General features: G+C 46.9%; 2 protein-coding genes across 3 annotated transcripts; both read right to left on the bottom strand.

The window, feature by feature from the left end:
- Window positions 1–49: 49 nt before the first annotated feature.
- Window positions 50–9439, bottom strand: LOC132454557 (uncharacterized). Of its 2 annotated transcripts, none has more exons than XM_060048005.1 (5): window positions 9302–9439; window positions 5010–5522; window positions 656–739; window positions 335–417; window positions 50–255 (listed from the first exon to the last, which is right to left on the bottom strand). In XM_060048005.1, the coding sequence occupies exons 1-5, from the start codon at window positions 9381–9383 to the stop codon at window positions 169–171; spliced, it is 849 nt and encodes a 282-aa protein (XP_059903988.1). In that variant the 5' UTR covers window positions 9384–9439; the 3' UTR covers window positions 50–168. The 2 variants fall into 2 exon arrangements, with proteins under 2 accessions (XP_059903988.1, XP_059903989.1); XM_060048006.1 differs by having other exon boundaries at window positions 5304–5522.
- Window positions 9440–9605: 166 nt separating this feature from the next.
- On the bottom strand, window positions 9606–16659 carry ndufaf5 (NADH:ubiquinone oxidoreductase complex assembly factor 5). Its single transcript, XM_060048000.1, has 11 exons — window positions 16226–16659; window positions 15876–15916; window positions 15455–15518; window positions 15080–15127; window positions 14063–14166; window positions 13268–13307; window positions 12477–12674; window positions 11699–11759; window positions 10784–10867; window positions 9891–9973; window positions 9606–9811 (listed from the first exon to the last, which is right to left on the bottom strand). Exons 1-11 carry the CDS (start codon window positions 16499–16501, stop codon window positions 9725–9727), a joined length of 1086 nt encoding a protein of 361 aa, XP_059903983.1. The 5' UTR covers window positions 16502–16659; the 3' UTR covers window positions 9606–9724.
- Between the last annotated feature and the right edge of the window lie 4 nt (window positions 16660–16663).

Raw genomic sequence — 16663 nt, 5'->3', positions numbered from 1 at the left:
AAATACATCATTCTGTAATGTTAATGTTATGCTAAAAAACACTCACTCATTTTTCTGTCTCAGAGCTTGTTTATTGCAGTTCATCTTTAAAAAGGCCAACACTTTGAATCCCACACTATGTACATTATTATAACATGAATAGAATGTTCTGGCCGGGGTCCGGCGTCTCTACGGCGTCTCCTTGGTGACGGTGCGGCCCACCTGGGTCAGGTCGCTGAACGACACCGTAGCGGACCCTCGCTTGGCCGGCCGGGCCTGAAGACAAAAGGAAACACGCTGTTAACGCAAACCGAACACTACGCACAACACTGTCCTGAGGTCACATCCTGTTTACCTGGGACTCGTGAGGCTTCCAGCCAATCATGTAGAGGACGTGGAAGGTGGCGGGGACGCCGCCGTCTGGGTGGCCGTACATCTCTGGGGACGGGTCCAACCAGATCAACATTTAAAGTTAGAATCGACAGATGAGTGTAACAGTCACTTCCGCAGAAACAGTCACTTCCTCTTCTTAAAATAGACCTACAGCTCACACCAGACCTGACAGGATTCCATCCCATAATACTGCCTCTGATACTCCCCTGGACTAGTCCCAGACCAGGTAGGATCCTCCTGGTCTGGGGCTGACCAAAGGAGGTGCTGGAGGTTCTGTGCTTACCTTGGTAGACGGCCGCCGCCGCCAGCATGGAGTCTCTGTGGAGGACGGACTTCCTGTTCCACGCACAGTTACTCTCACCCATCCCTGAGAGAGAGAGAGAGAGAGAGAGAGAGAGAGAGAGAGAGAGAGAGAGAGAGAGAGAGAGAGAGAGAGAGAGAGAGAGAGAGAGAGAGACAGAGAGACAGAGAGACAGACAGACAGACAGACAGACAGACAGACAGACAGACAGACAGACAGACAGACAGACAGACAGACAGAGAGAGAGAGAGAGAATTTCTTTGAATCAAAATGTGTGTATTCGTTTCTCAATAAGTAGATTGACGAACACAGAGATTGTGACATCCGTCAACAACACAACGCAAGCTCTGTGTGAGAGAGAGAGGCCCGAAGACAAAAGGAAACACGCTGGTGCAGCCCCAGTAACGAGAGGGGGGAGGGGGGGGGGGGCTGCCTGGAGGTGGTGTTCGGTGCAGGAGAAGGCCCTCTAGATCCCGGACCCCCAGAGTCCTGGAAGCTGAGGTTTGGACGCACGGCGGACGCCCGGGTGCTGGTGGAGCCGCTGTGCTCCTGACAGTGAGGACCTGACGGAGGACTGCACCGCCTCAGGGCAGCTCTCAGGGTGGTGGCGCTCATCGGCCACTGAGTCACGACAGCTTCCAGAGAGCAAAGCGCTGTTCGTTATCATCACCATCTCTTTCTACCTGTTGAGCAACAGGAAGTGATGCTATGGGTATCTCTCTGATGCACAGGACGTGACGTCATTGTGTTAGGGATGGTGAAGATACTGGGTCTCATAAGGGAATTTTATTGATCTAATCCTATTATTCAGCGTATTAATCAGCTGAATCCACCCTCTATAATGTCTACTCTTATGATGAATTCTTGTTAGTTTATAAGAAACTGCTTCCCTTCTCTATACCTCCCTTCTGTGCCGTCTCTCTGTCTCTGTCTCTCTGTGTCTCTCTCTCTCCTCTCATGATGACATCATGGCAGTGTGTGTCCCGCGCGGCCCCCAGCGGCCCCCCCGCCCAGCAGGGGCCCCTACAGGTGAACGTTCCTCGCTACCTGCTGCGCGGACAAGGCAAGGACGAGCACTATGAGTATGAAGTGAAAGTGAGTTTACAGAGCTGTATGGATAGCTCTACATCCCTATTTCGATATATCTATATAGATTTATATATATATAAACTTCTATATATCTATAAAGGTATAGATGTATACATATATGAATAAATTATTTTAAACAGGTCTCCCAGAGTATCAATATAAAGAGCTATATTGGCATCGTATCGCCTACAGGAAACAGGCTAAAACCCACGAGTGGATGGGGTCGGTTCTGGTTTCCTGTCCTGTTTCCTGACGCCCTTCCAAAAGATATCATTTAAGTTCCCAAAATATGTTTAACTCACTTTTATTAACTATAAGTATGAACTGATTTGTACGTGCACAAAGTCAAAATGAAAGCGATCAAAAAGAAGCTTCGGTCAGCACTACGGCGAGCCATCGCCGTAGTGTTCACCTCCCTGAGGTGAACAGGTGTTTTACCTACGGTGTCACCACCCAGATCCATGACCCAGCTTTCACACCGCAGTAACAATGACAAATGACATCACAAACACTAATGCATTTCAAGGCCAAAGAGAGCAGCAATACTAACCTTATAAATATCTCCATGAATTCACTCCTGTCTCCTCGGGCTACAATCACATAAACGAAGTCCTTTAGGAATGAACAAAGGAGAACTTTGACCTGGAAACCGATCTACTGAAATAATAATCCTAGATCCTATAATCCTAGATCCTATGATCCATGATCCTATAATCCTAGATTATATGATCCTATAATCCTAGATCCTATAATCCTAGATCCTATGATCCATGATCCTATAATCCTAGATTATATGATCCTATAATCCTAGATCCTATAATACTAGATCCATGATCCTATAATCCTAGATTCTATGATCCTATAATCCTAGATCCTCTGAAACTTTTATCCCAGATCCTATGATCCCTATATTCCTATATTCTATGAGTCTATAATCCTAGAGCCTAGATGCTATAATACTAGATCCTATGACCCTATAGATCTAGATCCTATAATTCTAGATAGCATAATCCTAGATCCTATAAATCTAGAACCTATGGTCCTATTGTCCTAGATCCTATAATCCTAGATCCTATAAATCTAGAACCTATGGTCCTATTGTCCTAGATCCTATAATCCTAGATCCTATAAATGTAGATCCAATGATCTCTATTCTATAATCGTAGATCTCTGTGGGGGACGAGACATGGACGGTCTTCAGGAGGTACAGCCGTTTCCGGGAGATGCATCGGAGCCTCAGGATGAAATACCCGGAGGTGAGGGTCCTACATCACTCTCACAGATGGGTTGATTGTATCTGATGCACTTTGAGTCTGCCTCGTGTAGATAAGTGCTAAGTAAATAAAGTTCCCTTGCCTTGACGACCTGCTGCTCTCTGCTCTGAGTACTGAGTGTTGTGTTTGTGTTTTGTCTGATGACCTGCAGCTCTCTGCTCTGAGTACTGAGTGTTGTGTTTGTGTTGTGTCTGATGACCTGCAGCTCGCTGCCCTGAGTACTGAGTGTTGTGTTTGTGTTGTGTCTGATGACCTGCAGCTCGCTGCTCTGAGTACTGAGTTTTGTGTTTGTGTTGTGTCTGATGACCTGCAGCTCGCTGCTCTGAGTACTGAGTGTTGTGTTTGTGTTGTGTTTTGACCTGCAGCTCGCTGCTCTGGAGTTCCCTCCGAAGAAACTCTTTGGGAACCGAGATGAGAGGATGATCAACGAGAGACGAGGTCACTTGGAGGTGATTAAACCAGTTCTAAAGTATCCATGTGTGGTATTAAACTTATTAGTCCAGTTCTAAAGTATCCATGTGTGGTATTAAACTTATTAGACCAGTTCTAAAGTATCCTTGTGGACATCACACTGACATTAAACCAGTTCTAAAGTATCCATTTAAAACTGTACCTGCGGAGGTTATGCTGTGTGTGTGGAGGTACACCAGGTCATGGTGTGCGTGTGTGTGTGGAGGTACTCCAGGTCACGTGTTCTCTCTCTCCAGGCGTATCTGCGGAGGTTCTTCCAGGTCATGCTGTGCTCTGCCGGAGGTTCTCCGCTGAGAGGGGGCGACGGCCTCTCCAAGCACGCGGTCGGACAGCTCTCCTCCTTCTTCCGGAAAGGCGTGTTCGACTCCAGCACCCACGGCACCGGCTGACCGTTGCCTTGGGAACCAAGAACAATTAGAAAGGTCCGGGTTCCGGGGGGATTTGCGGGTCAGTCCCCCCCACCCAGTAGTTTGTTATCCAATCATTGTGGGGCTTTAGTTCCCAGTCCTTTATGCTTCAAACATGTTGGCACTCACAACGCCATAATTGAACTGATGAGTAATGTTTAAGCGGGTGGTAATACAACCCACAGTAATCAAAGAGCTGATGTCTAACTGCAGGGACAGCACCACCGGTGGTGGACACACAGTACTGCACCAAGCCTTTCTGACTGGCCAGGTGAGCTCCCTTACGCAGATCAACGTTGTTCTATTTTAGCTTCGGTTCTAGCCAATCGGGTTGAGGGAATCTTGATAATCTTATGTCAGTATAAATGTTTCTTCTTGTTTCAAAATGCCAACGCGTGTTTTTAAATTGTTCCTAATCACGTCGCAGGCCCCGGTATGTATCTAAGATATGTAAATAGGAATATTAATGTGTACAGTTTTGTATATGAATTGTTCAAACTGTTGACATTGAATGTCATTAAATGGAGTGTGCTCTGAACGCTGACTAACGGAACCGCTTCTATCTCCTCTTTTACTGTTGGTTACCATGGCAACATATGAGTTGGTTACCCTAGCAACATGTCAGTTGGTTTCCGTAGCAACATCTTAGTTGGTTGCTGCAGAAATATATTTGTAGGGTACCGTAGCAAAATATTAGTTGGTTACCCTAGCAACATATCAGTCGGTTACCGTAGCAAAATATAAGTTGGTTACCGCAGCAACATGTAAGTTGGTTACCGTAGCAACCCAGGTCACCACAAGTGGTGTGATATTTTTTACTTTTATAGAACATGGAAGGATTCCAGCAAGTGTCTCCTTGATTGATTTAAAATAACATTTTATTCAGAAAATTATATGAATGGATTAAATACACTCATAATCACCCACACAAAATACCAGATAAACATAAACAGATTTTTTTTCCCCCACAGGAGGGTTGTGACTGGTCAGAATTCCCTCCAATAGGAGAGCAGCATGGGCTAGCGTAGTTTCCTAGCGCTGCGGGCTAGCGCTCCTTGGACCATGGTTCATCCACAGTGGCGTAGGGGTGGTTACCGTGGGGCGGGGAATAGGCCAGCTGATAAACGGCTGCACCGCCTGATTCCCGACGCAGGACGTCGCCTCGGTCCGGGATCTCTTCGTACACCCCGTCAGAGGTCGGGTCAGAGGTCACGACGGGGTCGGGTGTAGGGTCGCTCCTGTGGTTTTGAAGTGTTTTCCTGGAACGGTGCTTCCTATGAATCAGAATGACCAGGGCCGCACCCAGTGCCAGGCCCACCGGGATCCACAAGTAGTCAGCAGAGGTGACTGGAAGGGGCGGATCCACCTTAAGGTACACTGTGTTCTTACCCTGGCAGTGGTACAGGCCGCTGTGCTTTGATAGCGCCCGCTGCACCCTCAGAGAGCGGTTGTCCGCGGCCAGGCTGAAGTGTCCTTCCTTGTTGTGGTCCAGTAGGTAGATCATGGTCCCTCCCAGGTATCTTTGCCACCGGACCGGGAGTGCAGAGGCGTGAGGACACTTGAGCTCCACCGTCTCCCCTTCAGACACGTGCACCTTGGAAGGGGACCCTGTGGACACCAGAAGCATGGCTAGGTTCACACCTCCTACATTTCCAGTATCTAGATTCCAAATGCTCAACTGTTACTGGCACTCGTTTTAAATAGGCAACCAATCTGAAAACATTGGGAATCTTTGGAAAGGTATTAAAAGTGAATTCCCCTCACATGAACAGCATCTAACTCTGCAAGTCCATTGAAGCAGCTAAGAGAAAGGTAACCCTAACTCACACAAGGATGAATTTGGAATGAAACAACTCGTCTGATCTGGGTATGACAAGGAGACGGAAATTTACAGATATCTTGTGTGTTCCTTTAAAGGTCCCATGGCATGCTACTTTATGGATGCTTTGATATAGATATTAGTGGGCCCCTAACACAGTATTTGAAGACGTTCCCGAAATTCAGCTGTGGTGCAGAATTACAGCCACTACGAGCCAGTCGCACATTGAGCTTTCCCCAAACGCGCCGTTTCGGTGTCTGTAGCTTTAATGCATATGAGGAGGAGAGAGGCGGGTCAAGGAGGAGGGTGGGGTTGCGGCCCTGAGCAGCTTGCGGCCACGGTACCATGCGCTCTGTTTACAGTGGATGTATCGCAATGGCGAGGCGCACACAGCCTTTGGCCTTTGGTTAATATTCTAGAACACTCCGGGTGCTCCGGCGGGAGTCCTGGAGCTCTATATCTAAATAAATCATATAATACATATTATCGTGGCCAAAAGCTGTGTGCGCCTCCAGATGATATTATCCCGGGCAGCGGGAAGCGGGGCTCAAGCGAGAGCCATTAGTGAGCAACAATCCCTTTCTCCTCCATGTCGCAGTTCATGTACTTCAGGGAGTCAAAGCCAAAGTTCCTTTCCCCCAATTCCTTCTCAACCATGGCTGAGGTAACCCAAACTACCGTTTCGTTGTGGAAATACCAGAGACGTCAAAGAACTGATGGGTTATGCGCCATAACACCAACAGCAGAACGGTTATCCAAATGACAAAGAAGTGTACAACACTTGCGTTACAGTGTGTGTGTGTGTGTGTGTGCGTGTGTGTAATCACACACACACACACACACACATGTGGCGCTCACACGGTCGTATCTCATTGGTGGGCCAAATTCTCTTGGCTGGCAAGTCAGAGAAAGGGGAGGTGGCATCTCCCCTTATGACGACTGTGGGGGGACGTGCGACGTCTGGCCTGCAGGGGGAGTATGGGCAGGTTGGGAGCGCACCGGATTGGCTGGGGGGGGACTGGACCTGAGTGCGAGCAGGTGTCAGCACTCAGGCTAATCAGGGAGTGTTTGTAACTTATGTGCCTGCTTAGTGTTGTAGTAAAAAGAGGAATCCAGGAAGGATCGGGAGCGGAGAGACGGGGGCGATCGCCGCCAGAGATCGCCTTGAACGCACCCTGTGACCGCTTTGAGCGGAGTTATAATTTACATTTAACTGACTTGTGTTTTGTTGGACTTTGTTGGACTCAAAATAAAAGGACTTTCCGTCTGAAGAGCGAACCTGGTGTCCAAGCGCTCTGTGAACCCGACATACTGGGAAATTTCCAAAAGGGAGCGTCTGAGCTTTGTCTTTTCAAAGGCGGAGCAGAATGCCTAGTGCTCGTTTTACCCCCAACTAAATTTCTAGCTACTGGGGGAGCATAGGTAGGCTAGGGGCAGGCCCGCCGACAGGGGGGGACAAACGGGTACGTTGTCCCGGGCCCTGGACTGGCCCTGGAATGGGGGGGGCCCATAACTGGACCCCCATGAAGTTGGGATTAATTATTGTATGTATACTTCAAAATGTGTTGATTTAGAGAAGAAAAGTGCTTTATTTGCATTCAATTAATGACTCCTAGATTGTTTGCCTTCATTGCCCTTGAAAAAACGGCCAATAACCCCTTATCACCCCTATGGCAAAATGGTTTGGTCTTTGGAGAAGAAAAAAGACGACATCATTCCATTAGTGGTCAGTGCGCGAGTCAGGAGCCCTGAAAAAAAAAGAAAGGCGAAAAAGAGAGGAAGAAGCCGAAAGCCTGAGGGGATCTCTTTATAAATATTTCAGAAAAGACTCAGGTGATGCTGCAGGTACCAGTAAAGGCAGCTGTGCAGCACAGCCAGGTAAGACACGGCCAACTTTTTCCAGCCCCGTCGTCAAGTAACACAGGCACAGGCGGCGTGTCAAACATATTAGCGCAGCACCACATGAGCAAGTCACACGGAGATCAATATCAGACAGACAGGGGGCATTGAATAATTTGATCACCACAACGGCTTTATTACACTGTGTTTCATACGCCTATATCTAATTGAATCTTAGAATATGCACATTACCCCGCAAATAGGCCCATGTCCAAATCAAATGTTTCAGGCAGGCACGCGCTGCGCACTCCAATCAGGCTGAATTGATTTGAGAATCATTCCCAGTCAGCTGAATTACAGCCAGTGTAACGCGGCTCATGGTTTAAAATAAGCCAGTGGCATGGCAACATGTGAAATTGCCATTTAGATAGAGTTGGATGTAACGAATGGGTTATAAACGTGACGTTTTGGGGTAGCCTGTAACTTAGTTTCTGATTGCCGTTAACTTGAAACTCGCCAGATGAATGGGCTCCGCCTTGTTCCCCAAACATTCTCTGGAAGTTCAGCGGACATAAACGCGGGTCTGGCGATAAATAAAAGTACCCTTGACATGATTCCCCTTGGTCAAGTGAAAAATGGTCAATGAAATGTGCAGTTAATGAGCTCTAAGTGAATACAATAGCGTGAGTTTTATTGTGGTATGATTCTGAAAGCCATAACTTCACTCAGTCCATATCCATAGCCTATCCAATTAAAGTTGTAAATAATCCTTTTGGTTTATCCGTAATAAATGGGCTTGTCATCCCGACGTCATGTGTTTGTGAGCTGCACAAGGGAATTATGTGGTTGTGTTTCGGCGTTTGACAATTTTGGGAACAAAAAAAAAAAACTTAGATTTTTAAACTTTTGTAGTCTTTGGGATAGAGTTAGCCAAGTTGATCAGTCTATTCTTTTCTGTGTTAAATTATACGAAATGGGGCTTCAGAGCATTTATGGGGACCTCTGCATTTTGCTCAGGATCTACCTGTCCAAGCCTGTGTGACTATTGGCTGGAAGTGAGAGAGCCTTCAGCAAATTGAAGCTAATAAAAAACTACTTGCGCTCAAAGATGTCACAGGAAAGGCTCAACGGGCTGGCAATGCTTTCCATAGAGCACAAGCTTGCAAAGAAGCTGGACTTCAATGAACTCATTGATGACTTTGCCACCACAAAAGTCTGGCGCATGGCATTTCGCACCTAAAGAGTTGCACACAAAGTTAATGTTAAAATGTTCAAATAAATTGTTTGTTGAGTAATGAGTATTTTTTTGAATTTCCGTCATTTAAGGGTAGGGTAGGGACTGAGAAAGTAGAGGTGTGTGTGGTTTTTTTTTGGGGGGGGGGGGGGGGCCCATTGAGAGAATTTTGTCCCGGGCCCAGCCAAACCTGTCAGCGGCCCTGGCTAGGGGTACTACTCATATTAATGTTAGAAAATTAAATTAAAGATCCTATTATGCCATGGGATCTTTAATAATAGGATCACAAGGTCTTGGAATTGTACAATCCAAGAAAAGTAGTGGATAGATCAGTCTACCCAGTGGTAAACGTTGCTCATCTTTCCTAGGAGATCTAGGTGGACACGTCCACTGGTGATGTCATATGGGGCAGATTTTCAAAACGGCTTGTAAGGCTAATCACACCTGGTGGTATAATATGTCCCCTTTAAGTTTCAGAGTAGTGCGTTTCTTTACCTTGTTGAGCCTGAACGAGCCACCCAGCCACCGCTATCCAGCCATAGACCTTCATCGTGAGCAACGCAGCAATCTCTGACATCAACCTCAATGTTTGAGGAACTTAGCCTACAAGGGCGCGTCTTAACCCCCGAGAATCACGCTTCTTCTGCTTTCAGCAGATTTTTTATTTTTTTATTATGTAATCGACATCATGTCCACAATATACATAAACACAATATAAACGCATTTATTACAAGCATAATTCATAGTATAAATACATCATTCTGTAATGTTAATGTTATGCTAAAAAAACACTCACTAATTTTTCTGTCTCAAAGCTTGTTTATTGCAGTTCATCTTTAAAAAGGCCAACACTTTGAATCCCACACTATGTACATTATTATAACATGAATAGAATGTTCTGGCCGGGGTCCGGCGTCTCTACGGCGTCTCCTTGGTGACGGTGCGGCCCACCTGGGTCAGGTCGCTGAACGACACCGTAGCGGACCCTCGCTTGGCCGGCCGGGCCTGAAGACAAAAGGAAACACGCTGTTAACGCAAACCGAACACTACGCACAACACTGTCCTGAGGTCACATCCTGTTTACCTGGGACTCGTGGGGCTTCCAGCCAATCATGTAGAGGACGTGGAAGGTGGCGGGGACGCCGCCGTCTGGGTGGCCGTACATCTCTGGGGACGGGTCCAACCAGATCAACATTTAAAGTTAGAGTCTACAGACAGTGTCGGTGAGGAGGGTAATATCAGAGGGAGAGAAGACACCAAACAGGAAGTGGACACATTCTGCAACTCGTCTACCGCGGAATCAGTCACTTCCTCTTCCGAAGATAGAGCGCAGTGTTTTACTCATCCCTATGATTACCATTCACCTAAACACCACTGAGCTAACCCTACTACTAACATAACCCTACCACTAACCTAACCCTACTACTACCCTAAACCTACCACAAACGTAACCCTACCACTAACCAACCCTACCACTAACCTAACCCTACAACTAACCTAACCCTACCACTGACTTAACCCTACTACCAACCCCTAACCTTACCCTACAACTCACATAACCGTACCAATAACCTACCCCTACCACTATCCTAACCATACCACTAACTTGCGTAACTGTGCCAGTAACCTCATCCAAACCAGCCCTAACCTTGCTGGAGACGGATTCTACGAGCGGTGAGAGAACGAGGGCGTCGGGTCCCATGTTCAGACACTCGGGGGGGGGGGGGGGGGGGTTCAGCAAGAGACCCCATTAATCGTCTGGTTGTTGTTCTGTTATCTGCCTCGGTCGGTACTGGGGTTCACCGGGCCCTGCTGTACCGGGACCCGGCCTACACTGCTCACACCAGGCGAACCCCGACCCGACAGGATTCCATCCCATAATACTGCCTCTGATACTCCCCTGGACTAGTCCCAGACCAGGTAGGATCCTCCTGGTCTGGGGCTGACCAAAGGAGGTGCTGGAGGTTCTGTGCTTACCTTGGTAGACGGCCGCCGCCGCCAGCATGGAGTCTCTGTGGAGGACGGACTTCCTGTTCCACGCACAGTTACTCTCACCCATCCCTGAGAGAGAGAGAGAGAGAGAGAGAGGTAGAGAGAGGTAGAGAGAGGTAGAGAGAGGTAGAGAGAGGTAGAGAGAGGTAGAGAGAGGTAGAGAGAGAGAGAGAGAGAGAGAGAGAGAGATTCTTTGAATCAAAATGTGTGTATTTGTTTCTCAATAAGTAGATTGACGAAAACAGAGATTGTGACATCCGTCAACAACACAACGCAAGCTCTGTGTTCGCCAATCTACTTATTGAGTCTTGAAAACAAGATGGCGTAGATGGGTGAACTACTGAGTGTGTGTGTGTAAAATGTCCTTTTTAATAAACAATCTGTACACTTACAAAGTTATCAATGCCTTGTTTTATATGTTAAGACCCTTATTATACTACCAAAGAAGTGTCGGCCTACTTCTAGCCTTTTAAGTGGTTTAAAATAGCAATTTAGTATTTACCATAACAAATGCCCCCATCGTTCCAAGTTTATAGCGTTTTGGTAGAAACGGCTAAACACAGCCAACTTCAGAATGCGTCTATACGCGCTTTCTGGCTCACAAACAAACATTCCAACTCGTTATCATACTAAACATATCCCAGATCCATTTTACACCGGATTTCTCCTTTAAAGAGCTGCTTAACACCCGTCAATGGATCAGCCACAATTTCAGAACACGCATACACTGGGAGAGGAGGTGGGCTGAACCAAGATCAGGGCTGATTCACGTTTCCATATAAACCATGCTGATAGGAACCTGGAGCCAGCAGTTAGTTAGGAAAATAAACTGCAGTGATGTTGTGACAAAAATTATGAACATTATATCATTATGTTGAGATGCTGTGTGATGTGTCTTACCTTGCAGATCTGTCATGACCTCGAAGATACTGGGGTAGTCCACCTGGATCTCATCCAGATCCTGCAGAAGAGAGAGAGTCACCCTCTGTCTTGGCCTACTGCTCAATGACCTGTGTCTGAACTGTCTAACCCCTACCTGCCCCTTCATGACCGGTCTTTGTACTGTCTGACCCCTACCTGCCCCTTCATGACCGGTCTTTGTACTGTCTGACCCCTACCTGCCCCTTCATGACCGGTCTTTGTACTGTCTGACCCCTACCTGCCCCTTCATGACCGGTCTTTGTACTGTCTGACCCCTACCTGCCCCTTCATGACCGGTCTTTGTACTGTCTAACCCCTACCTGCCCCTTCATGACCGGTCTTTGTACTGTCTGACCCCTACCTGCTCCTTGGCCAAGCTGTTCCTTGCTGGTTTTAACATGGTTCCAACCAGTTCTAACTGCTCCCAGCTGGTCCCAACGTGGTTCAAATAGGTCCTAGCTGGTTCTAACCAGTTCAAAAGGGTCCAAGCTGGTTATTATATGGTTTTAACCAATTCAAACAGGTTCAAGCTGTTCTTGTATGGTTTTAACCAGTTCAAACCAAACAATTTACAAAGTTGACTCTTTTTTTTCTCTCCCAAAGCTCGTTTATTGCGGTTCTAACTGGTTCAAACTGGTCCTAGCTGGTTCTAACATGGTATAAAATGGTTCCTGCTGGTCCTAGCTGGTCCTAGCATGGTTCTAACCGGTTCTAACCGGTCCTACCTACTGCGAGCTGAATCTAGCTGGGTCCTCACCACGGTGAGCATGTTGAAGCCGGCCTGGCCCATCAGGTTCCCCAGGTCGCTGACGGCGGTGTAGGGGGAGATGTGGGGGGAGAAGCCCCCCTCGCGCTCCGTCTCGGCCAGCTGCAGCGAGCAGCGCAGCTCGAACAGCGTCTCCCCGCCCACCACCGCGCCGATGAACACCCCGTCGGGCTTCAGCACCGACTGGATCTGGAGGGGAGCACCGCACGGCCGTCAGCTGCTGCTCCCACTGGTGGGACTGGGAGGATAACTACCAACCTGATATAACTAGCGTCCAGAACTACCAATCTGATATAACTAATATCATAACTACAAACCTGATATAACTAGCACCAGAACTACCAATCTGATATAACTAATATCATAACTACAAACCTGATATAACTAGCACCAGAACTACCAATCTGATATAACTAATATCATAACTACAAACCTGATATAACTAGCACCAGAACTACCAATCTGATATAACTAATATCATAACTACAAACCTGAAATAACTACTATGATAACTACCAACCTGATACAACTACTATGATAACTTCCAACCTGATCTAACTACTATGACTACCAACCTGATATAACTACTAACCTGATATAACCACTATGATAACTACCAACCTGATGATATAACTACTAACCTGATCTAACTACTATGATAACTACAAAGTGGGAGTTCTGCTGTTGCTCTAACATGAGCACAGCAGCCATCGTGAAATGTTGGACACGTCTTAAAGTTGGAGCTGACCTAATGCTGCAGCTGACTAAATGTCGAGGCGTACCTGTTTGAAGGCTCCCGGCAGGTCGTTGATCCAGTGCATACTAAGAGGAGAAAGACGGAAACTAGTGGATTACACGATTTAAAACAACTTAATCAAACTCAACATTAGTTGTTCTTGTTTATGCTACCATTCTGCATTCTTCCGTTCAGCTCCTATCACAATCCTATCCTCCCTGGCAGGAATGTCCTCCTCACAGTCTCCTTCAGAGGTCTTAGGGTTATGGCGGTGGAGCTCTGGGAGACCGACTGGGAAGTCATATAACCCATCTATCGGCGTAACCCCTCAGGTATAACCGGACACGCCCAGGTGTAGATAAATAGCAGCGATCACTAGAGGGAATATTCTCCATTGACCTTTGATAGCACCGGGCTAGGGTCATCCCCTCATGCTGCTGATCACCAGGTCAAAGGTCATCACCTCATGCTGCTGATCACCAGGTCAAAGGATAAAGGTCAACACCCCATGCTGCTGATCACCAGGTCAAAGGATAAAGGTCATCACCTCATGCTGCTGATCACCAGGTCAAAGGATAAAGGTCATCACCTCATGCTGCTGATCACCAGGTCAAAGGATAAAGGTCAACACCCCATGCTGCTGATCACCAGGTCAAAGGATAAAGGTCATCACCTCATGCTGCTGATCACCAGGTCAAAGGATAAAGGTCATCACCTCATGCTGCTGATCACCAGGTCAAAGGATAAAGGTCATCACCTCATGCTGCTGATCACCAGGTCAAAGGATAAAGGTCATCACCTCATGCTGCTGATCACCAGGTCAAAGGATAAAGGTCATCACCTCATGCTGCTGAGCACCAGGTCAAAGGTGTTTTCTGGGAAGGGCAGGTACTCCTCGTCGGCCAGGACGCACTGGGTCGGGATCTCACAGGCGGACCTCTGGTTCTGGAGGGAAAATACTTCAGTCTACAACTCCCTATCTGTTCCCCCTTCCTACTGCATTATCACTTCAGTCTAGAGCTTAGATCGGGCCCAGAAAACCAAGCCCGACCCGGCCCGATCCTGTGTAAATATATATGTAGGGGATAATGTATGTATATAACGTCTATATATAGGACGTTCTATACATTATCCCGCTTATTACACGGCTACTACAGAATGGCCAAAACGAAAAAATAACTTCACATGGTGTGTCTTTTTACAATTTATTCGTTACTAGCATTTATAGTGTTGATCAGCAGAGAAATAGTCCGCCAAAGACGTTGACGTCGCTTAGCAACCAAAGACGCTGGGGTTGACAAGTTACCGGACTACTACTTCTTTAATATGTCCATGATGACTACTACTTCCCATGCAAGTGAACGGAGCGTTCCACGGCATTGAGAAGACCCGAGTAATAAAGGCCTATAATATTTCTGTTTATGGCATAGATTTCTCCTCAGATTAGGCCAATAAAGCAATGATAAAAACACAAACAAAACACAAACGCTCGATCAAAGGCCCGGCCTGACCCGGCCCGAGGACAGTGGTGGGAAGTATCGGCCGGGTCTGGCCGGGTCGGGCAGAGAATCTAAACTCTACTTCAGTCTACAACTGACTGTTCACCTTCCTACTGCATTATCACTTCAGTCCACAACTACCTGACTGTTCCCCTTCCTACTGCACTATAAATGACTTCAATCGACAAGGCCTATCTGTTTGAAATTACTTCAATGTACAACACTTCCTAAAATACTGCTGACAATGTACTTGTATCAGCTGTAGGCCCCACCTGTCTTGTCTCATGTTAATAGAAATACATGTTCAGGCGTTTCAAGGCTAGATATTGAAGATGTTCCATGTGGACCTGGAGACTCACCAGGCGGTCTTCTGAGGTGTCTGCCAGGACCAAACGCTCCACCACATCCTGAGAGACAGGAACCAGGCTAGAGGTCAATCAATGATACAGATATCATCAAAGGCAACATATTATACCACCAGGTTTGAGTGTGATTATTTCTAACAAACCGTTTTGAGTGAGCGTGTCCACCTAGATGTGTGCTGGATAGATCAGTCTACCAGCCTACCCGGTGGACTGGAGCAAATGTTGCTGATATATCCATCATCACATCTAGGTGGACACGCCCACTTGTGATGTCAGAAGAGGCAGATTTTCAAAACGGCTTGTAATGGCTAATCACACTCACACCTGGTGGTATAATACGTCCCCTTTATAAATGCTGCGAGGGGGTACCTTGCTCAGGTGTTGGGCGATGTGGCTCTTCCCACAGCCCAAGTCCAGAGCCAGCGGGAAGGTTCTGGAGAAAGACAGAAACTGAGAACCTCTAGAACCGAGTTCCAACAACATTCACATGTTTCAAAGGTCCTGTACATACACAGACTATCATAATGATTGCCTTAGTATTTCTGTCTAATGTGGTTTGAAGGGGTAAAAACAAGTGTGGAGCAAATGCAAGTTGGGCTCACAATGGGGTCTTGAGACTAATGAGGGGTCCTGGGGTTTCGGACCACTGCCATGCAAAGTTGACCACAGTGTGAACACAGCTTACAACCTTAAACTCATCTACATGTGTACAAATGTGTTGAGACGTTTAGTTTCAACTCTGATAGGTCAGCATATAGGACAGGTGTGGTGCTGTGGTGTCTTTACTTACCGAGCGATGTCATAGACCCGATCCGCCACGCGACTCCCCACCTGCAGAACATCCCCCAACAACCCAAATCATCTCCTCATTCAGCACTACGACAAGCTTCATTCAACCTGCTACATGTAATAAAACTACTCCTATATTGTAGGCTATCAGTTCGGCAAGTTAAATCAAAACAATAGACGTACTACGAAATGTCATTAGTTGAACATAATACAACAGTCATAATACTGTTAATTACAGAATGTAATTAAGTTGTGTTATATTTTAGAATTGTTATGTTTTTGATATTCGTTGCTACGTTGAATGCACATGGTGTTGTTATATGTTTGGCCATGAGGAGATCTAGGCATTACCTCGTCTCTAAGGTAGTCAAATTGCTGGCTCCCCTGTAGCGACGCTGCCCACTTCCTCTGTCGTCTCTTCATCTCTCTGTCAAACACATTCATACCTGCCCCTCCGGACCTGTGCCTGCGGGAATCTGTCCGCTGTGGAGGCGGAGGGTTGAGGGATGCCAGGCGGCTTTTCGGGGTGTTTGGGGCCGCTGTCAGGACACCTCTTTGTGGATGGGAGAACCAAGTCCTGCAGGTCAATAGGACTCGGGTCCGGGAATTACTGACGAGCTTATTCATTCTGGACCTGTCGTTCTGTTGCTGGGAATTACTCTACAAATTGAAGAATGTTTCCCAACATTGCAAAACAGACACACTGTTGACGACCACATTGACTGACCTTAAGGAAACTATAGAAAACCTGGACTGGATATAGGATTCCGCCTAACCGGAACTGGATTG

The sequence above is a fragment of the Gadus macrocephalus genome, chromosome 3, assembly GCF_031168955.1.
Source record: "Gadus macrocephalus chromosome 3, ASM3116895v1".
Taxonomy (NCBI): domain Eukaryota; kingdom Metazoa; phylum Chordata; class Actinopteri; order Gadiformes; family Gadidae; genus Gadus; species Gadus macrocephalus.
The sequence above is the reverse complement of the archived record's forward strand: the minus strand, read 5'-3'. Positions and strand labels throughout refer to the sequence as shown.